The 23,013-nt window shown below is 39.9% G+C and overlaps 1 protein-coding gene across 2 annotated transcripts in view; it reads right to left on the bottom strand.

The window, feature by feature from the left end:
• The window catches only part of REC114 (REC114 meiotic recombination protein), a 110,395-nt gene extending 87,604 nt beyond the window's left edge, over nt 1-22,791 (bottom strand). For both annotated transcript variants that reach the window (XM_001175167.8, XM_024349283.3), the window contains exon 1: nt 22,600-22,791. In XM_001175167.8, coding sequence (XP_001175167.1) covers nt 22,600-22,758 — 159 coding nt within the window. In that variant the 5' untranslated portion in view covers nt 22,759-22,791. The remainder of the gene's footprint in view (nt 1-22,599) is intronic.
• Between the last annotated feature and the right edge of the window lie 222 nt (nt 22,792-23,013).

The following is a 23,013-nucleotide window of genomic DNA, read 5'->3' as shown; positions in this document are numbered from 1 at the left end:
CCGTCTCTACTAAAAAAAATGAAAAAATTAGCCAGGCGTGGTGGTGTGCACCTGTAGTCCCAGCTACTCAGGAAGCTGAGGCAGAAGAATCGCTTGAACCCGGAAGGCAGAGGTTGCAATGAGCTGAGATCGCGCCACTGCACTCCAGCCTGGGTGATAGAGCGAGACTCTGTCTCAAAATAAAATAAAATAACAATATAAAATAAAATAAAAACAATGGGCTAAATAGTTGTGGATTTTTTTTCCTGCCTTATACTGTATTTTTCCTATTTATTTGGCATAATTATTATAACAAAACTCAGTAAGAGAAAATGTCTGCTGCATAATATTTTTCATTTAACTTGATTATTTCTGAAAATAATTTCATCATTCAGGGGAAGAAGATGTTAAAAAATATTCATTCTAGGTGTCAGATGTTCTAGGCACACCACTGAACATAGCAAATAAAAAAATTATCTAGTATATGAGATAATGCTAAGAGCTAGGGAAGAAATAGAGCAGGGCAAGTGGAATCAAAGTGCAAAGACAGGACACAGATGTTACAATATAAAGAGAGGTTAAGGTAGGCATCTGAGAAGGTGAGGCTTGAGCAAAGACCAAAGGTATGAAAGTTAACCAGATATCTGGGGGAGGAGAATTCCAGGCTTATGATTTTTCAGATGTCTGTTGCAATCCCTCATCCAAAAGGTCTACATAATGTGCTCATATAGTTAGAAAATATCCATTTTAAGAACTTCCAAGGGGTTCAAGAAAAAATGGTAGCTTCATTGCATCCCTGAAGTCTTCTCTTTCCAAATCCAATCCAAATGCCATTTACCTTTCCTTAAGCAATTATTAAGACCGGCATCTGGCAGGGGACAGTGACTCACACTTGTAAGCCCAGCACTTTGGGAGGCCGAAGCAGGCAGATCACATGAGGTCAGGAGTTTGAAACCAGTCTGGCCAAGATGGCAAAACCCTGTCTCTACTAAAAATACAAAAATTAGCTGGGCGTGGTGGTGGGTACCTGTAATCCCAGCTACTCAGGAGGCTGAGGCAGGTGAATCTCTTGAACCCGGGAGGCAGAGGTTGCAGTGAGCTGAGATTGCACCATTGCACTCCAGACTGGGCAACACAGCGAGACTCCATCTCAAAAAACAAACAAACAAACAAACAAAAAAAACCACATCATCCAAGAGAGCCAGAAGGGTGGATTGAGGTCTCAGTGTCCACAAAAAAAGAGCTAGTAGGATGTTTTCCCCCTACAGGAGAAAGGAGGTACTAAGCAAGGAGCCCTGAGGCAAAGACAATGCTGCAGTTCTTGTGAGAGAGCCTGCTAGTCCCTAGAAATTGGTGGACCTCATGAAGATGGGCAGACCAGACTATGTGCTCTGAAGTTCCTAGCGGTCTCTCAACCTCCAAGGAGTCACAAAGGAGTTGGCCACTTAACTCAGTCCTTCCTACTTCTCTACAGGAGGCCCACAGCACTGTGACTTCTGCATCTCCCAACACTCACCACCTTAAAGTGTCCACTCTTGGAGATGACACCCAGGAGTGAAAAGACCCATAAGTTAGACAAAGGAAAATAGCTACATAACCAATGGGCTAAAGCAATGAAGAACAACAGAAAACCCAAAACACGAGGCTCCCGGGGGAACAAGCTGCTAGAGGAGACTGACAACAGCTTGAACTAAATAATAACTATAATAATAAAAAATATATATTTCTGTATTTCTTATTAAATAATGATAAATATAATTATTATTCACACTTGAGAATCTTGAAGCTAAAACTATTTTATGAATACAAATTTCAATAGCTAATTGAAGAATTGGATGGACACTATTGAGGCCAAATTAATAGTTTAAAAGAGCAAGCAGGAGAAAAATGGAGCAAAACTAGGAGAAAGAAATCATGTGTAACAATACAAGATACACGGAGCAAAGATTCAGATCCAGGAGAAAAAATGTTAGTGACAGGGGCTAAAGTAGAGAGAGAAAAAAAGACTGAGGAAAGGAACCGATTGAAAAAATAATAGAATGAAATATTCTACAACTGCAGAAAGAAGTGAGACTGAAGATACAAACGGTTTAAGTTCCAGGCATTAATGGGGATGGGGGTTTTAAAAATCAATAACTAGACATATCCTGATTAAATTCCTGAATTCCATGGATAGAAGAAGATCTTAAAAGCTTCTAGTTAAAAACAAAAACATCCTCCAACACCGAAGGAGTCTAGGGAACCAACTTTTTTTTTTTTTTTTTTCCTTTTCCTGTCACCCAGGCTGGAGTGCAGTGGCACGATCTTGGCTCACTGAAACCTCTGTCTCGTGGGTTCAAGTGATTCTCCTGCCTCAGCCTCCCAAGTAGCTGAGACTACAGGCATGCGCCACCATACCCAGCTAAGTTTTGTATTTTTAGTAGAGATGGGGTTTCACTATGTCGGCCAAGCTGGTCTCAAATTCTTGACCTCAAGTGATTCACCCACCTGGGCCTCCCAAAGTGCTAGAATTACATGTGTGAAGCACAGCGCCCAGCTTAACTCATTTTTTAAGTGGTAAATGAAGAGAAAGAATCAAGAATTTATCCTAGCTCTGCTATAAAAACCAACCACCGGGTAACCTCTAATAGATAAGGGGATGTTTTTCTTTACAGAAATATTCCAGATGATATATAAAGAAAATACAAGAAAATCCAACCTGAATTTGACAAAGCCTCTAGATTCAATGACCAGTTCACAAGAAATACAGAGCACAAAGGATCACAATAAACTGCACCGCAGAGATGGCGGTCAGCAAAATCCAGACTGAGAAATTCTGTAGAACAACCTGATTTCTTAAACCGCAAGGAAGACAGAGAGGTGAGGTCAGGGAAATACTGCAGAGAAACCTAAAAATTAAAAGATACACCAATCAATCACAATTTTTGGCCATGTTTAAAAGAATTATGACACTTGTAAGACTACTTGAAATTTGAACACTGATAATATTATGAAATTGTTAATTTTGGGGTATTATGGTTATGCTTTTTTAAAGTCCTTTTTCTTTTAGAGATATGAACTGAAATAATTACTGATGAAATGATATCATATCTGGGATTTGCTTCAAAATAACATGATGAGAAGGAAGTGGATAGGGTATAGATGAAATTAGACTAGCTGTAAGTGGTAATTTTTTTTTTTTGAGACGGAGTCTCACTCTGTTGCCCAGGCTGGAGTGCAATGGCACGATCTTGGCTCAGGGCAAGCTCCGTCTCCCAGATCCACGCCATTCTCCTGCCTCAGTCTCTTGAGTAGCTGGGACTACAGGTGCCCACTACCACACCCGGCTAATTTTTTGTATTTTTAGTGGAGATGGGGTTTCACCGTGTTAGCCAGGATGGTCTCGATCTCCTGACCTCAAGATCCGCCCGCCTCGGCCTCCCAAAGTGCTAGGATTACAGGCGTGAGCCACCGCACCTGGCCCGAGTTGGTAATTCTTAAAGCTAGATGATGCATACATGTATCACTATATTATTCTGTCTACCTTTGATTATGCTTGAAATGCTTTAGAATACAAATTGTTAGAGGCTTCCACGTTCTTTGTTGACTAGGTAGAATCAAGGTTAAGAAAAGCATTCAGCTTACCACAAAGGACAACGATACTGTATTTAGGATTTGAATATAACGTCCTAATTCTACCGAGACATTCCAATATCATAACACCTAACATGATCCAGGTATCTGAGAAAAAAAAATTGCTTATTTCTGGCCCTGGGGAAATATCTTTAATGACTGATAACTTTATACTACTGGCATGTTCACATTAACACAATATGGAAAGCTTAAAGAAAAACGTTGGCTGGGCGCGATGGCTCACACCTGTAATCCCAGAATTTTGGGAGGCTGAGGTGGGTGGATCACAAGGTCAGGAGTTCAAGACCAGCCTGGCCAAGATGGTGAAACCCCCATCTCTACAAAAAATAAAAAAATTAGCCAGGCACGGTGGTAGGTGCCTGTAATCCCAGCTACTAAGGAGGCCGAGGCAGAAGAATCGCTTCAACTCGGGCGGCAGAGGTTGCAGTGAGCCGAGATCGCACCACTGCACTCCAGCCTGGGTGACAGAGTAAGACTCTGTCTTTAAAAAAAAAAAGAAAAAGAAAAATGTCATCTCTAATGACCAAATCATAACAGAAGACATTGATGTTAAGGGGTCACAGAGAACATACATAAAGTTTACATCTTCTCTTCGTTCCAGTTGCCAATCTAAACGTAGCTTAACATTGACATCAACATGACCTCCGCCTATGGCAGTATGTTGCCATCAACACAGCAGCACACACAGCTTTATTTGGAACCTCCCTATCACAAGCTTATACATCAGTTAAATAACAATAGCACAACCTATATATTGGTTAAACAGAGAATCTTCTCAAAATTTACAAGCATGTGTTTGTGCAAGTCACTACTATAAGAAAAATCTAACATCAGGTAGAAAAAAGTCAAGAGTATGAAAATACAGAAAAGTATTCCAAATGTGCTTACCCTAAATTATATCTACATGAATGGTGAAAATAGTATTATTATTCAGATTGTGATGACTTAAAGTATGTACTAGATTAAGGGTTTTGTTTTCTGCTTTTAAGACCCCTCAAAAAGTGTCACAGCTTTATATATTGGCTCAAGTTGCTATTTTATGCACTATAAAATATGAAAAATGTGCAAAATTGCTAAGTAGGCTATCAACTGCCTTCCCACTGACTCTTGGTAGCAAGAGTCTCATAAATTATTTCAACAAACTTGTAGAGTGTATTATGCTAATAAAAGTGGTCCTGCCAAATACCAATTACCAGACAATAAAATTCAGCATTTTTTGGTGTTTCACAGAAATACAAAGTTTTAACTGTAACAATAAAAAAAACAATAGCAATAACACACAGACCCTCCCACCACCAAAAAAGTAATCATATATATAGAGAACTTTTTCTTTTACAATGTACAAAAATTATCTCATGTATCAAAGCATGAGATGTAATTCCCCTACTTTTACCACATATCCCTAAGATTATTGATCATGAAATTATCCAGTCTTTTAAAACCTAATTACTAGAATTAACTTCATCACCTCTATCAGTAGCCATAAATAGACTACATTTACTCAAAACACTTTCCATGTAACAGAAGAATTATCAGTAGCCATAAATAGACTACATTTACTCAAAACACTTCCCATGTAACAGAAGAATAAGTTCCTTATGTGTTTGAAATTACCAGTCAAGGCCACTCTGGTTATTTCTATAACAAATACTCCCACAACATTTCTCCAACATGTTTAAAATATCCTTTAAACATTTCCCAGACTACTAAATCTGATAAAAATCACTAACTATACCAGAAAGTGGTACTTCCCATTATCAAACCTATCCTAGGTCTCTGCAACTCTCACACTCACCTTTGGTATCTTCATAGGCATGCTCTTCTAATCATTCACAAAGCGCACTTAAGCTCATAACAGTTCCAGTATTCAAATTATATTTCAAATTTGAGTTAAGGAAACACCTTACTTTATTTCTCAGATACAGTGCTGTCATTTGTGAAGTCAAAAACACCCTATATTGAAATAAGCAGGTACTTGAGCTTAATTGGCTAGCTCTTTAAGTAGAGATGCTTTAACCATCTCTAAACAGAGCCTTGCATAGTGTCTGGCACATAGTGGGTAGAGAATAAATCCTAAAAATGAATGAATTTTCATACTCTTGGGCCTCATTCTAAACTGTAACTTCTTAGACTCCTTAAACCAGTAAGCTGAAAAAAACTTCAGTTATTTGTCCAAATAAATTCTACCTTAAATCATGTTTCATAAACAAGCCATAGCCTCTATGAAAACTATGTCTGTTACACAATAAAATTAAGATTTTGTTTACTGAAGAAAGAGAACAAAGACTGGTCCCAAGTTGGAAACATTTATAAACTAATGCTTTAGAACAACTAATAATTTTGTCATAGAAAAAAAACGTTAGAACATCAGTTATAAGGTTCTTCCTCAAAAGCCCATGCACTCTACAATGTACATGACATAATTCAATTAAACATAACCAAAAGTAAAAAAAAATTCCATATCAGTCAGGTGTAGCTTACAGTATGCTGCAGAAATTAACAACCCCCAAAAGCAAAGGTTTCTCACTTACATTACCTATCCACCCTTATTCTACCTGTCTTCATACTCTACCTCACACCGCCTATGTTTTCACTGTAGGACCTAGGCTAAGAGAGAAGCCAATATCTGCAACACTGGCGAAGAAAAAGAATAAGATGAATCATGCACTGGTTCTTAAAGCTTCTGCCCATGACAGTTGGTTCTGCTCACATTTCATTGGCCAAAACCAGTCATATAAAAAACTTAACTTCAAGAGGCCAGGAATATAAAATCTGAGCATATTTGGTGAACAGAACTAATGACTACTACTTTATAAAAGACAATATCTGGAATTACAGCTAGGATTAAATTCCAGTTTTGCCATTTAGAAGCATATTTAATTAGGGCCGGGCGCGGTGGCTCATGCCTGTAATCCCAACACTTTGGGAGGCTAAGGCGGGTGGATCATTTGAGGTCAGGAGCTCAAAAACAGCCTGGCCAACATGGTGAAACCGTCTCTACTGAAAAAAACATAAAAATTAGCCAGGCGGTAGTGGCAGGCAACTGTAATCTCAGCTACTCAGGGGGCTGGGGCAGGAGAATCGCTTGATCCTGCGAGGTGGAGATTGTGGTGAGCCAAGATTGCACCACTGTACTCCAGTCTGAGTGCCAGAGTGAGACTCTGTCTCAAAAAAAAAAAAAAAAAAGAAAGAAAAAAGAAAAAACGAAAAAGTATACTTAATTACCACATCTGTAAAATGTAAAATAAAAATTGTAATACTACCTTATAGGATCATCTGAAAGATTAAATGGTATGTGAGATCAGATGCTTAGCAGAATGTCTGGCCTTCATTCCTTCAATTAATATTTTGGGGGCATCTGCCAAGCAGTGTTCTAGGTATTAACATACAATAATTACTCATTAAATAGTTGCTTTTGTTATTCCAACCAGGGACTCAAAGAATAAGTCTTCATTTCTTAGCAGTCTCTAGATTCAGAAGAGAGCTGTGTGGCAGACTGCCAGTTACCCTCCAATATCCATTTTTCCTTCTTATGGGGTAATAGAACCCTTAGTTTTTTTAGCTAGACATATGAACTTGTGGAATACAGACCATCTATACCAGCTGCCCGTGCAGCTAGGATGGCCACAGGTCTAAGTTCTGGCCACTGTGTTCTAGGAAAGTGTCGTGGTGGCTTACAGGAAACTTCCTCAAGAGAGAGCAATCATATACCTTTGTCCATTTCTTTATCCCCTCCTCCACAAGCTATCTAGGATACTGATTCTATCTCAGACTGTGAGACCATGGCCATGCACAGCAGAGAACAAAGAAGGAGCCTCAGTACCTACCACTATAGTGCCACACCAGCTGTGGACTTTTATGTGGAAAATCATAAACTTTCATCTTATTTAATCCACTGTTATATGTCACTCAGAGCCTATCTTAATCCTAATACAAAATATTACCTGTTAACTCTTCAAAAAAAGCATGCTACATGAAAGAATAATAACTCTTGATGATATTCCTACATCTGCATATGAGAAGATAACTAATGCAGTAAGTGTCAGTGTATGGCAGAAGAAGCAATGGCTTGAGGAAAACCTGAGTTTTAGAATTCATTCTTCCACTTCCTATGTTACCCTTTGGCAAACTATTTACCCTAATTAGGCCTCAGCTTTTTGTCTATAAGATGGTAATGAGACCCAGGAAGTCTTAATGTGAGAATTAAATGGAAAAAGGTTTATGAAAATACTTTGTAAATTGAAAGTTCCATATAGTATCAGTACCACTTTGTCAATTGTCCCCTCTTCCCTACCACCCTTTCTTCAGAATTGGGCCATGAAGACTGATTACAACTCATAGAATCAATTAGAGAGCCACCCCAGAAGTTGATTCAGTAGGCCTAGCACAGGAACAATGAAGCTGCATTTTCAAGAAGCACCCCAAAAGACTGATGAAAGTTGTCTGCTCACCAGGAGGAATCTTGGCTCCAGTGATCAAGCCCCACCTATCCTTGTAATCCTGTACTCAAGTAACATAATATTTTAAGACTGTGTGAAGCACACAGTTCCATAGCATCTCTAATGCCTAGTTGAATGTCAAGTACTTAGCAGATAATTTAATAATGCTTTGTTTGATGACCTCCAGTAGAAAAACAAAGTGGAACTGAATCAAAAGACTCACTATAGACTTCCTCTTCTGGCCAACCGGAATTAACAAGTACCTCCTTAACAGGTTATTTCATACCTCCTAACTGAAATAAAAAACTGAACAAATCAAAGGAAGCAACAGCTCTCAAGTCAATAGGTATCACGTAATAAAGGATGTAATTCCTGAGAAATGACAGAAAATGAAGGAAGTGAGCCCTTACCACTGCCCCAGGTTACTTCTTGGCACAAGTTTCCAGGTCAGAGTGCAAGGATGATAAACCCAGGCAGAGCCTGGTGAGGTCTCATTGAGTTGAGGAGATGAAGCTTCGAGTCCTAGGAGGTCAGTGCAGCTACAGTTTGCAAGACAAAACACCAGAGAAGAGAGACCTGTACAAAGGGAGAACTCCAGACACTTGCAGAACCTCCTCCTCTGCTTCAGCTGAGTACTAATCAACATATATATATGCGTAAGGAAACTGCCAGAGGGTGGGGAAAGGACCACCTGAAAGAATTTAAGGGAGTAATCCCCAGAGCTCACACAGGACAGGGAATAGTGCCTGTTCTTAGTAGAGAAAACAATTTACATTGAGTAGAATATTCAAGAGCTTTGCCTCAGAAGCGGGAAAAATTAGCCCTAGTCCCAGCCACTCTGGTCCCAGCTGACAAAGCTTAAAAGCAAGACTTGAAAGGATCAAACTGTTTCCAAATAACTTATCTGGAAAAAAAAAAGCTTAGAAATACAGAAATACAAAAATACCCTGTACCCAACAAAGTAGAATTCACAACATTAGGCCTGCAATAAAAAATTATCAAGCATACAAAGAACTATTTAACTATTTTAAATTTTCCTTAAAAACAAATTTAAAAACTGTTATTTTTGTCATTTTTATCCTGTGTGTTAATCTCAAAATTCTTCATCCACATAATTGAATTGCTACATTCCATATAAGATATTAACACTTTTAAGGCAAACAGCATAGAGCTTAAAAGCATAGATTTTACAGACAAGAAAAGGAGGGTCTAAATTCTTTCTTTTCAACTTATCTTTGTGTTCCTGGGAAAGCCACTGAACCTGAGTTTCAGTTCACTTATCTATAAAATGGGTATAATAATATTTGCTTCATAGGGCTCTTGTAAAAAATATACCAAAGCAAATGATAAATAATAGCTATCATTTAATAATTAACACATTATCATAAGGAAAATTACCACACCACACATTCAAACATTTACTGAGCACCTATCATATACTTGGTATTATGTAGGCACTAGGAATATGAAAGAAAAAAGAACACTGTTGAGAAGATCCAAAATATATCTTATGTTGAATCCACATTTAAAAGTTCATTTCAAGTACAAACTTCACATTCTATTTCTTAATTTCTAAGTAGGGCAATTATTTTAAGTTCCTCCTATAAAAAAAGGATTTTTTTTCCCTTTGAAAGAAAAAAAAAATCTAAGAAGTTGTCAGGTTCAACCAATTAGGGCATGTCTGAGAAATCCTTGAAATCTGAAAAACATGGTAAAACTTTAAAAGCAACCTGCAATTAACATCACCTTTCAAATTAGTCTACTTATTAGTAGACTAAATTATATTCAGACATAAAATACATAAAATGGACCAATCTGTTATTATATCTTTTCAGAAAGGCTGAGCCAACAGATGTAAGGAACTAACATTTGCTCATTCCACTTAAATGACGACAGATGGCTTAAATATTAACCCTATTAATAAAACATTTGCATAGTCATTATGAATCTGATTGCCTTACCTCATAACTCTATAAATTCATTTTATCAATTTTACTATATGGCTATCATTTCATTCAAGATATTCTAAACCCCTGCCTCTCAAAGTGTGGTCCTTGAACCAACAGCATCTGTGTCACCTGGGAGCTTGTTAGAACTAGAATCTCATTCCCCATACCAGACCTATTCTGACTGAGTCAGAATTTGCATTTTTAACAAAACCCCCAGATGATTTCTATGCACATTAAGGTCTGGGTAGCACAGCTCTAAACCATTGGGTTTTCAGTGTGCATGCGTGTGTTTTACAAAGTTTATTTGCTTCTGAATTGTGTTTATCTCTAGACAGTGTCTTTTAACAAGATTAATTCAATTCAAAGAAGTAAATCAAATCAGTATACATAATGAAGTATATTATTCTATAAAATATATTAGATATTTTATACATAACATTCTTTCTGTCTCAGAATTGATCTTCCCTCTCAACTAGGACTTCGAGTCTTAGGAGTCTTGTTGTACTATTCATTTTTTCTCTTGAGTTGACATTTTTGTCTCAGCATATAGAGCCATTGCGATGAACGTTTTCTCTGTAATTAAACAGCTATAGAGAACAGTACCAGGAGAACAGATTCTCCTATAATCAGAAAAAAATCAAAGAACTCAAAATAGGTTCAACCAAGATTGAATTCGAAAGTTCCCTAAAGAAAAAACAACTAGAATGACTCTATCCTCCACAATAATATATTTGTATGCTTTACCTAACCTCTTTTTTTACTGCAGGTACCACATATTTTTAAAATAAAAAATTCACATGAGACTTAGAGAGTACAGTTCTTTAGATGGCTCATCTTTTATTATTATTATTGCACAATAGGCCCAGTGCCCATAAAATAGAACAAATCTTGTTTTCTCTTTCGTTTTTTCCAAAAAAAAAATGACAGACCTAGGCTGAAACTGATCACAGCGGGTAGGATGGTTCGGCACAGATTCAAAGGAAGGTACAAATGTTCAGTTTTCAAAAGCACTGCAAAAGCCAACCTCATCTCTTGTCACTGTAGCTGTGGCTTTATGCCAAACATTTGAAAACTGTTAAAAGCACTGTTCCTTATAAGCAATTATGAAGAGCTTTGCAAAAAGAAGTAAAAAAATTGTAATAACAATCAACTCCTTAGAATGGTCAAATGTCCTGGCCTCTGGGTTGCAGGATAAGAATTTAAGAATTATTCAGCTGCACCCAACACAGATGCTTTAGGAGAAAGGGTTTAAAGTGTTTTATGAGAAGGTATCAAGGAACCTGTGGAGCAGTCTCAAAAATTAAATATGTCACCAAACATTCCCAGCTTTTTATAAGATCCAATTATAGGTCAGTCATCCTTATATTTAACTCTTCTTCACCTCATTTTGTATTTCAGCCTATATCATTTCTCAGGATACAGGGTTTCAAAACAGTACAACTAGGAATTTAATGTCTTTTTTATCGTCCTAGATATACTGATTTCAATCTTGAAGGAGTGCCCCTGGCTCTAATATTCTAGAATGTGGTGAATAATTCATTGTGCCCTTTCTCTAATCATACTCACAGCCAAGCCTCTCAGAAAAACTGTCTGTGCACATTGGCTACACTTCCTCACCCATCAGCCATTCTTTACCCTACTCCTATCTGGCTTCCACTCCCTTCACTCCACTTAAATTTCTCTTGGTAAAGACCATTAAGGACATTCACACTGCTGAATGGAATAGATATCCCTTAGTCATCATGTTTCTTCATTTTGCAGCATCATTCAACAAAGTTAATCAATCACTCTTTCCCCTGGAAATAACTCTCTTTAGCACTGATAGACCTCCATTCTCTTGGGTGCTTCTCAACTCTCTGTCCCTTGTCAATCTTTTATTTATTTATTTATTTATTTTATTTTTGTTTGTGTTTTCTTTATTATACTTTAAGTTCTGGGGTACATGTGCAGAATGTGCAGGTTTGTTACATAGGTATACACGTGCTATGGTGGTTTGCTGCACCCATTAACCTGTGGTCTACATTAGGTATTTCTCCTAATGCTATCCCTCCCCCAGCCCCCAACTCCCCTACAGACCCCAGTGTGTGATGCCCCCCACCCATGTCCATGTGTTCTCATTGTTCAGTTCCCACTTATTAGTGAGAACATGCAGTGTTTGGTTTTCTGTTCTTGTGTTAGTTTGCTGAGAATGATGGTTTCCAGCTTCATCCATGTCCCTGCAAAGGACATGAACTCATCCTTTTTTATGGCTGCATAGTATTCCATGATGTATATGTGCCACATTTTCTTTATCCAGTCTATCATTGATGGGCATTTTGGTTGGTTCCTAGTCTTTGTCATTGTGAACAGTGCTGCAATAAACATACATGTGCATGTGTCTTTATAGCAGAATGATTTATAATCCTTTGGGTATATACCCAGCAATGGGATGGCTGGGTCAAATGGTATTTCTAGTTCTAGATCCTTGAGGAATTGCTACACTGTCTTCCACAATGGTTGAACTAATTTACACTCTTACAAACAGTATAAAAGCGTTCCTATTTCTCCACATCCTCTCCAGCACCTGTTGTTTCCTGACTTTTTAATGATCATCATTCTAACAGGCATGAGATGGTATCTCATTGTGGTTTTGATTTGCATTGCTCTAATGACCAGTGATGACGAGCTTTTTTTCATATATTTGTTGGCTGCATAAATGTCTTCTTTTGTACATATCCTTCGCCCACTTTTTGATGGGGTTGACTTTTTCTTGTAAATTTGTTTAAATTCTTTGTAGATTCTGGATATTAGCCCTCTGTCAGCTGGACAGATTGCAAAAATTTTCTCCCATACTGTAGATTGCCTGTTCACTCTGATTATAGTTTCTTTTGCTGTGCAGAAGCTCTTTAGTTTAATTAGATCCCATTTGTCAATTTTGGCTGTTGTTGCCGTTGCTTTTGGTGTTTTAGTCATGAAGTCTTTGCCCATGCCTATGTTCTGAATGGTATTGCCTAGGTCTTCTTCTAGGGTTTTCATCGTTTTAGGTCTTATATTTAAGTCTTTAATCCATCTTGAGTTGATTTTTGTATAAGATGTAAGGAAGGGATCCAGTTTCAGCTTTCTGCATATGGCTAGCCAGTTTTCCCAACACCATTTATTAAATAGGGAATCCTTTTCCCATTGCTTGTTTTTGTCAGGTTTGTCAAAGATCAGATGGTTGTAGATGTGTGGTGTTATTTCTGAGGCCTCTGTTCTGTTCCATTGGTCTATATATCTGTTTTGGTACCAGTACCATGCTGATTTGGTTACTGTAGCCTTGTAGTATAGTTTGAAGTCAGGTAGCTGATGCCTCCAGCTTTGTTCTTTTTGCTTAGGATTGTCTTGGCTATGCAGGCTCTTTTTTGGTTCCACGTGAAATTTAAAGTAGTTTTTTCCAATTCTGTGAAGAAAGTCATGGTAGCTTGATGGGGATAGCATTGAATCTGTAAATTGCTTGGGGCAGAATGGCCATTTTCATGATATTGATTCTGCCTATCCATGAGCATGGAATGTTTTCCCATTTGTTTTTGTCCTCTCTTATTTCCTTGAGCCGTGGTTTGTAGTTCTCCTTGAAGAGGTCCTTCACATCCCTTGTAAGTTGGATTCCTAGGTATTTTATTCTCTTTGTAGCAATTCTGAATGGGAGTTCACTCATGATTTGGCTCTCTGTTTGTCTGTTATTCGTGTATAGGAATGCTTGTGATTTTTGCACACTGATTTTATATCCTGAGACTTTGCTGAAGTTGTGTATCAGCTTAAGGAGATTTTGGGCTGAGACGATTGGGTTTTCTAAATATACAACCATGTCATCTGCAAACAGAGACAATTTGACTTCCTCTTTTCCTATCTGAATACCCTTTATTTCTTTCTCTTGCCCAATTGCCCTGGCCAGAACTTCTAATACTATGTTGAATAGGGGTGGTGAGAGAGGGCATCCTTATCTTGTACCAGTTATCAAAGGGAACTCTTCCAGTTTTTGCCCACTCAGTATGATATTGGCTGTGGGTTTATCATAAATAGCTCTTATTATTTGGAGATACAGTCTATCAATACCTAGTTTATTAAGAGTTTTTAGCATGAAGTGCTGTTGAATTTTGTCAAAAGCCTTTTCTGCATCTATTGAGATAATCATGTGGTTTTTGTCATTGGTTCTGTTTATGTGATGGATTACATTTATTGATTTGTGTACATTGAACCAGCCTTGCATGCCAGGGATGAAGCTGACTTGATCGTGGTGGATAAGCTTTTTGATGTGCTGCTGAATTTGGTTTGCCAGCATTTTATGGAGGATTTTCACATCAATATTCACCAGGGATATTGGCCTGAAATTTTCTTTTTGTGTGTGTGTGTCTCTGCCAGGTTTTGATATCAGGATGATGCTGGCCTTGTAAAATGAGTTAGGGAGGATTCCCTCTTTTTATATTGTTTAGAATAGTTTCACAAGGAATGGTACCAGCTCCTCTTTGTACCTCTAGTATAATTCAGCTGTGAATCCGTCTAGTTCTGGACTTTTTTTAGTTGGTAGGCTATTCATTACTGCCTCAATTTCAGAACTTATTATTGGTCTATTCAGGGATTCAACTTCTTCCTGGTTTAGTCTTGGGAGGGTGTATGTGTTGAGGAATTTATCCATTTCTTCTAGATTTTCTAGTTTATTTGCGTAGAGGTGTTTATAGTATTCTCTGATGGCAGTTTGCATTCCTGAGGGATCAGTGATGATAGCCCCTTTATCATTTTTTATTGCATCTATTTAATTCTACTCTTTTTGCTTTTTTATTAGTCTGGCTAGCAGCCTATTTTGTTGATCTTTTCAAAAAACCAGCTCCCAGATTCACTGACTTTTGAAGGGTTTTTCAAGTGTCTGTCTCCTTCAGTTCTGCTCTGATATTAGTTACTTCTTGTCTTCTGCTAGCTTTTGAATTTGTTTGCTCTTGCTTCTCTAGTTCTTTTCATTGTGATGTTAGGGTGCCAACCTTAGATCTTTCCTGCTTTCTCTTGTGGGCATTTAGTACTATAAATTTCCCTCTACACACTGCTTTAAAGATGTCCCAGAGATTCTGGTATGTTTTGTCTTTGTTTTCATTGCTTTCAAAGAACATCTTTATTTCTGCCTTCATTTCTTTATTTACCCAGTAGTCATTCAAGAGCAGGTTGTTCAGTTTCCATGTAGTTGTGCGGTTTTGAGTGAGTGTCTTAATCCTGAGTTCTAATTTTATTGCACTGTGGACTGAGAGATTGTTTGTTATGATTTCCATTCTTTTGCATTTGCTAAGAAGTGTTTTACTTCCAATTATGTGGTCAATTTTAGAATAAGTGTGATGTGGTGCTGAGAAGAATGTATATTCTCTCGATTTGGGGTGGAGAGTTCTGTAGATATCTATTAGGTTCACTTGGTCCAGAGCTGAGTTCAAGTCCTGGATATCCTTGTTAATTTTCTGTCTCATTGATCTGTCTAATATTGACAGTGGGGCGTTAAAGTCTCCCACTATTATTGTGTGGGAGTCTAAGTCTCTTTGTAGGTCGCTAAGAACTTGCTTTATGAATCTGGGTGCTCCTGTATTGGGTGCATATATATTTAGGATAGTTAGCTCTTCTTGTTGCATTGATCCCTTTACCATCATGTAATGCCCTTGTCTCTTTTTATCTTTGCTGGTTTAAAGTCTGTTTTATCAGAAACTAGGATTGCAACTCCTGCTTTTTTTTTTCTTTCCATTTGCTTGGTAAATATTCCTCCATCCCTTTATTCTGAGCCTATGTGTATCTTTGCACGTGAGATGGGTCTCCTGAATACAGCACACTGATGGGTCTTGACTCTATCCAATTTGCCAGTCTGTGTCTTTTAATTGGGGCATTTAGCCCATTTACATTTAAGGTTAATATTGTTGCATGAATTTGATCCTGTCATTATGACGTTAGCTGGTTATTTTGCCGGTTAGTTGATGCAGTTTCTTCATAGCATCAATGGTCTTTACAATTTGGTATGTTTTTGCAGTGGCTGGTACTGGTTCATGTTTAGTGCTTCCTTCAGGAGCTCTTGTAAGGCAGGCCTGGTGGTGACAAGATCTCTCAGCATTTGCTTGTCTGTAAAGGATTTTATTTCTCCTTTGCTTATGAAGCTTAGTTTGGCTGGATATGAAATTCTGGATTGAAAATTCTTTTCTTTAAGAATACTGAATACTGGCCCTCACTTTCTTCTGGCTTGTAGGGGTTCTGCCGAAAGATCTGCTGTTAGTCTGATGGGCTTCACTTTGTGGGTAATCCAACCTTTCTCTCTGGCTGCCCTTAACATTTTTTCCTTCATTTCAACCTTGGTGTGTATCTGACGATTATATGTCTTAGGGTTGCCCTTCTCGAGGAGTATCTTTCTGGTGTTCTCTGTATTTCCTGAATTTGAATGTTGGCCTGCCTTGCTAGATTGGGGAAGTTCTCCTGGATAATATCCTGAAGAGTGTTTTCCAACTTGGTTCCATTCTCCCCATCACTTTCAGGTACACCAGTCATACATAGATTTGGTCTTTTCACATAGTCCCATATTTCTTGGAGGCTTTGTTCATTTCTTTTCACTCTTTTCTCTAACCTTGTCTTCTTGCTTTATTTCTTTGAGTTGATCTTCAGTCTCTGATATCCTTTCTTCTGCTTGATCAATTCAGCTACTGATACTTGTGTATGCTTCATGAAGTTCTCGTGCTGTGTTTTTCAGCTCCATCAGGTCATTTCTGTTCTTCTCTAAACAGGTTATTCTAGTTAGCAATTCATCTAACCTTTTTTCAAGGTTCTTAGCTTCCTTGCATTGGGTTAGAACGTGCTCCTTTAGCTCAGAGGAGTTTGTTATTACCCACCTTCTGAGGCCTGCTTCTGTCAGTTCATCAAACTCATTGTCCATCCAGTTTTGTTCCCTTGCTGGCGAGGAGTTGTGATCTTTTGGAGGTGAAGAGGTTTTCCGGTTTTTGGAATTTTCAGCCTTTTTGCACTGGTTTCTCCTCATCTTCGTGGATTTATCTATCTTCGGTCTTTGACGTTGGTGACCTTTGGGTGGGGTCTCTGAGTAGACATCCTTTTTGTTGATGTTGATACTATTCCTTTCTGTTTGTTTGTTTTCCTTCTAACAGTCAGGCCCCTCTTCTGCAGGTCTGCTGGAATTTGCTGGAGGTCCACTCCAGACCCTGTTTGCCTGGGTATCACCAGCGGAGGCTGCAGAACAGGCTGCTGCCTGTTCCTTACTCTGGAAGCTTTGTCCCAGAGGGGCACCCACCAGATGCCAGCCAGAGCTCTCCTATATGAGGTGTCTGTCAGCCCCTACTGGGAGGTGTCTCCCAGTCAGGAGACACAAAGGTCAGGGACCCACTTTAGGAGGCAGTCTGTTCCTTATCAGAGTTCGAACACTATGCTGGGAGATCCACTGCTCTCTTCAGAGCTGTCAGGCAGGGACATTTAAGTCTGCTGAAGCTGTGCCCACAGCCACCCCTTCCTCCAGGTGCTCTGTCCCAGGGAGATGCGGGTTTTATCTATAAGTCCCTGACTGGGCTGCTGCCTTTTTTTCAGAGATGCCCTGCCCAGAGAGGAGGAATCTAGAGAGGCAGTGTGGCTGCAGCAGCCTTGCTGAGCTGTCTTGGGCTCCACCCAGTTCAAACTTCCTGGTGGCTTTGTTTACACTGTGAGGGTAAAACCACCTACTCAAGCCTCAGCAATGGCGGATGCCCTTCCCCCGACCAAGATACAGCATCCCAGGTCAACCTCAGACTGCTGTGCTAGCAGTGAGAATTGCGAGCCAGTGGATCTCAGGTTGCTGGGCTCTGGCGTTCCAGTAGCCACTGGCGTGTGAAAAAAAAAAAAAAAAAACTCCTGCAGCTAGCTCAGTGTCTGCCCAAATGGCCACCCAGTTTTGTGCTTGAAACCCAGGGCCCTCGGTGGCGTAGGCACCAGAGGGAATCTCCCGGCCTGCTGATTGCAAAGACCATGGGAAAAGCACAGTATCTGTGCACCATTCCTCCCAGTACAGTCTCTCACGGCTTCCCTTGGCTGGGGGAGGGAGATTCCCCAACCCCTTGTACTTCCCAGGTGAGGTGATGCCCCACCCTGCTTCGGCTCACCCTCCATGGCCTGCACCCACTGTCCAACCAGTCCCAATGAGATGAACCAGGTACCTCAGTTGGAAATGCAGAAATCACCCGCCTTCTGTGTTGATCTTGCTGGGAGCTGCAGATCGGAGCTGTTCCTATTCGGCTATCTTGTTGTATTTTCCTATTTATCTATTTATTTATTTTGAGACAGAGTCTCACTCTGTTGCGCAGGCTGGAGTGCAGTGGCACAATCTTGGCTCACTGCAACCTCTGTCTCCTAGGCTCAAGGGATTCTCCTGCCTCAGCCTCCCAAGTAGCCTCGGGTTTCACCATGTTGGCCAGTCTGGTCTGAACTTCTGACCTCAAGTGATCCACCCATCTTGGCCTCCCAAAGTGCTGGGATTACAGGGATAAGCCACTGTGCCAGGCCTCTTATCAGTCTTCTTTGGGGCTCTGTCCCCTCTACCCAACTTACAAATGTTGGATTACGTTTAAGCTTGGTCCCGAATCTCACCTAATCCCATGACTATAAATATCACCTTTATGCTGATGACTCACACCTTTACATCTCTAGCCCAGATCTTCCTTCTGAGTCTAGACCAATATACCCAACCACCTATTCAATATCTCCACTTGGATGCTTCACAATCTTATGAAATTCAATACATCGAAAACTGACATCTTGGATTTTTCCCTCACTGTTCCTCCTCCAGTGTTTCCCATTCTTCAACCATCTACTCAGTTGCTTCTGCTAGAAACCCAGAAGTCCTTTACTCTCACCACTCATATACAATCAATCACCAAGCCTTTTCATTTTGGTCTCCAAAATATATTCCCAATATCCCTATCTCTACTGCCATGCCCTGAGTCTAAGCCATCATCATCTCTTGCCTATAACACTGCAATAGCATTCTAAATGATCTTTCTGAATCCACTCATATTCCCCTCCAATTCCATCTTCACACCACAGCTAGAGTGATCTTTCAAAGATGAAAATGCCTCTGCTTAAAACTGTTGGGTGGCTTCCCACTGGATTTATAATAATATTCACAAGGCACCTGCCTACATCTTCAGACAGGCTTATCTCAAGCTAACCATTTCCCTTATTCTCTAAGCACCAGATTTGCTAGCCTTCTCACTATACATTACATGCTGAGGTTTTTTCAGGTATGTTGTGGCCTCTGTACATGTTGTGGGAATTTTTTTTTTTTTTTTTTTTTTTTTTTGAGACAGAGTCTTGCTCTGTCACTCAGGTTGGAGTACAGTGCCACGATCTCAGCTCACTGCAACCTCAGCCTCCCAGGTTCAAGCGATTCTCCCACCTCAGCCTCCTGAGTAGCTGGAACTACAGGCAGGCACCACTACACCCGGCTAATTTTTGCATTTTTTGTAGAGACGGGGTTTTGCCATGTTGGCCAGGCTGGTCTCAAACTCCTGACCTCAGGTGATCTGCCTGCCTCAGCCTCCCAAAGTGCTGGGATTACAGGCATAAGCCACCACACCCAGCTACCTGGGACCTTTATTCTCTTTAATTCTTCTCCTATCTACTGCTGCCCAAAATACACAAACATGTATGCATGTGTGCACACATGTGACGTACATGTATGTGTATAATCCAAAATCCCAGGTTCCTCATCCAATAGTCAAACCAGACAAAAGGGAACGGAATGACTGGCAACCCATGGTGTTAAAGCATACCACTAGAACAAAATGATAATAAGAGCAAACCCCTAACTTAATATATACTAGGCACTATTTTAGGTGATTGACATGTATTAGCTTATGCAATGGTCAAAATAATCCTATGAAGTAGGTACAGGCACACTTCCCTTTACTGCACTTTGCTTTATTGCACTTCACAGATATTACATTTTTTACACATTGAAGGTTTGTGGCAACCCCACATCAATCAAGTCTCTCAGTGCCATTTTTCTAACAGCATGTGTTCACTTCATGTCTCTGTATCACATTTTGGTAATTTTCACAATATTTCAAGCTTTTTCATTATTATTATTATTATATATGATGGTGATCTGTGATCAGTGATCTCTGATGTTACTATTGTAATTGTTCTGGAGTGCCACAAACCATGCCCATAGAAGACAGTGAACTTAATAAATGATATGTATATTCCAACTGCTCCATCCACCAGCCTTTGCTCTGTCTCTCTCCCTCTCCTCGGTCCTCACTATTCTGAGACACAACAATATTGAAATCCAGCCAATTAATAACCCTGCAATGGCCTCAAAGTGTTAAGGTGAAAGGAAAAATCACATATCTCTCATTTTAAATGAAAAGCTAGAAATGATTAAGCTTAGTGAGGAAGGCATGTTGAAAGCCAAAATAGGTCAAAAGCTAGACCTCTTATGCCAGTTAGCCAGGTTGTAAACGCAAAGGAAAAGTTCTTAAAGGAAATTAAAAATGCTATTCCAGTGAACACAGGAATGATAAGTGGAACAGCCTTATTGCTGAAATGGAAAAAGTTGTAATGGTCTGCATAGAAGATCAAACCAGTCACAACATTCCCTTAAGCCAAAGTCTGATCTGATTTTTTAACGTATTCAAAACAGCCTTTTCGTAGAAGAAGAGGCCATCTAGGACGTTCATAGCTAAAGAGGAGAAGTCAATGCCTGGCTTCAAAGCTTCAAAGGGCAGGCTGACTCTTGCATTAGGGGCTAATCCCACTGGTGACTCTAAATTGAAGCCAATGCTCATTTACCATTCTGAAAGTCCTAGGGCCCTTTGGAACTGTACTAAATCTACTCTGCCTGTGCTCTATAAATAGAACAACAAAGCCTGGATGATAGCATATTTGTTTATAGCATGGTTTACTGAATATTTTAAGCCCACTGTTGAGACCAACTCCTCAGAAAAAAAGATTCCTGTCAAAATATTATTGTTCATTGACAAGGCACCTGGTCACCCAAGAGCTTGGATAGAGATGTACAAAGAGATGAATGTTGTTTTCATGCCTGCTAACACAACATTCATTCTGCAGCCCATGATCAAGGAGTAATTGTCTGCTTTCAAGTCTTATTATTTAAGAAATATATTTTATAAGGCTATAGCTTCTGTAGATTGTGATTCCTCTGATGGATCTGGGCAGTTAATTGAAAACATCTGAAAAGGATTCACCATTCTAGATACCATTAAGAACATTTGTGATTCATGGACGGAGGTCAACATATCAACATTAACAGGAATTTGGAAGAAGTTGATTCCAACCCTCACGGATGACTTTTGAGGAGTTCAAGATTTCAATGGAGGAAGGGACTGCAGATGTGTTGAAAGAGCAAGAGAACTAGAATTGGAAGTGAAGCCTGAAGATGGGACTGAATTGCTATAATTTTACAATAAAACTTGAAGAGATGACGAGTTGCTTTTTATGGATGAGCAAAGAAAGTGGTTTCCTAAGATGGCATCTACTCCTGGTGAAGATGCCGTGAACATTGCTGAAATGACAGCAAAGTATTTAGAATATCACATAAACTTAGTTGATAAAGCAGCAGCAAAATGTGAGAGGATTAACTCCAATTTTGAAAGGAGTTCTACTGTGGGTAAAAATGCCATTAAACAGCATTGCATGCTACAGAGCAATCTTTCCTGAAAGTTAGAGGCAATCCATGTGACAAACTGCATTGTTGTCTTATTTTAAGAAATTGCCACAGCAACCCCAATCTTGGGAAACCACCACTCTGATCAGTCAGCAGCCACCAGCATGAAGCAAGACCCTCCAGCAGCAAAAAGACTGACCTGCTGAAGGCTCAGGTGAGTGTTAGCATTTTTTAGCAATAAAGTATTCTCGAATCAAGGTGTGTACATTGTTCTTTTAGACATAATTGTTTTAGACAAGTTAATAGACTACAGTACAGTGCAAACACAGGTTTCATATGCACTGAGAAGCCAAAAAGGTCGTAACTTGCTTTATTGTGATGGTCTGGAACCGAATCCCAATATTTCTGAGGGCCTGTACTATTATATTATTATCTCTATTTTAAGACAAAGTAAATAAGGTACAGACAGGTTAAGTAACTAAAGCAAGGTCCCAGAAATTCACTGGCAACGCGAGGATTCAAATTTAGTCCTGTGTGAATGCTTGGTTACGGGATGACTCCGTTGTCCCTTCTGTAATTAGTTATTTGGATAAATAGTATATCCTCCACTAAACTAAAAACATCAATAAGGGTGGGGAGCGTTTATATCTTGCTCACTGCTCCATCCCTAGCACCCTGAATAGAGTCTAGCACATATTTGACGCTCAATAAATACACATTGAATATATGAATGTTTACTACTCCCTTGCATAATTATTTTGAGACTGTAAAGGGTTCCAACCATGTCTCCTACTGCTATGTATGTACTTCCTATCTTAGTTGTCGGCCTGTCCATTCCCCAACAGGCCTGGCAGTCACTCGGTGTCCCCTCGGCATTGCTTTCGGGGCACTGGCCCCGTGTATTCGCGGAGCCTCCCCTCCTGAGGGCTGTGGGCACCTCAGGGATATTCCTGCCTTCAGGCCTCACCTTCCATGTGGGGCAGGGGGCTGTCCCAGCTTCCAGGCATGGCCCAGGTGGGTCTCTGGTGTTTGAGGGTATGCAGCGGGCGTACCGCTGCAGAGGCCACTCTGCCGCTTCTCCTCCGGTAAGCCCGAGGCTCAAGGGCACTTTTCCTGCCGCCGCCATGTCCTGCCTCACCACACGCACTGCCGGCGGGGACCTGCCAATCCGGCATCGAACCAATCAGTAAGCGGGGCGCCCCAGGGCCCACCCACCCGTCCAGCAGAAGCCAATGGGCAGGCTCCGAAGATTCCCGCTTAGGGCATTTCCGGGCTTCGGTGTCTCTCTTGACCTTGGGCACCGAGATGGTTGCTTCTACATTGAAGGGCGGTTGTGACCCTTATTAGTGGAAGTTGATGTCGCACTTGCACAGCATTCGGG

The sequence above is a fragment of the Pan troglodytes genome, chromosome 16, assembly GCF_028858775.2.
Source record: "Pan troglodytes isolate AG18354 chromosome 16, NHGRI_mPanTro3-v2.0_pri, whole genome shotgun sequence".
Lineage (NCBI taxonomy): Eukaryota > Metazoa > Chordata > Mammalia > Primates > Hominidae > Pan > Pan troglodytes.
This window is presented reverse-complemented; position numbering and strand designations above follow the sequence as displayed.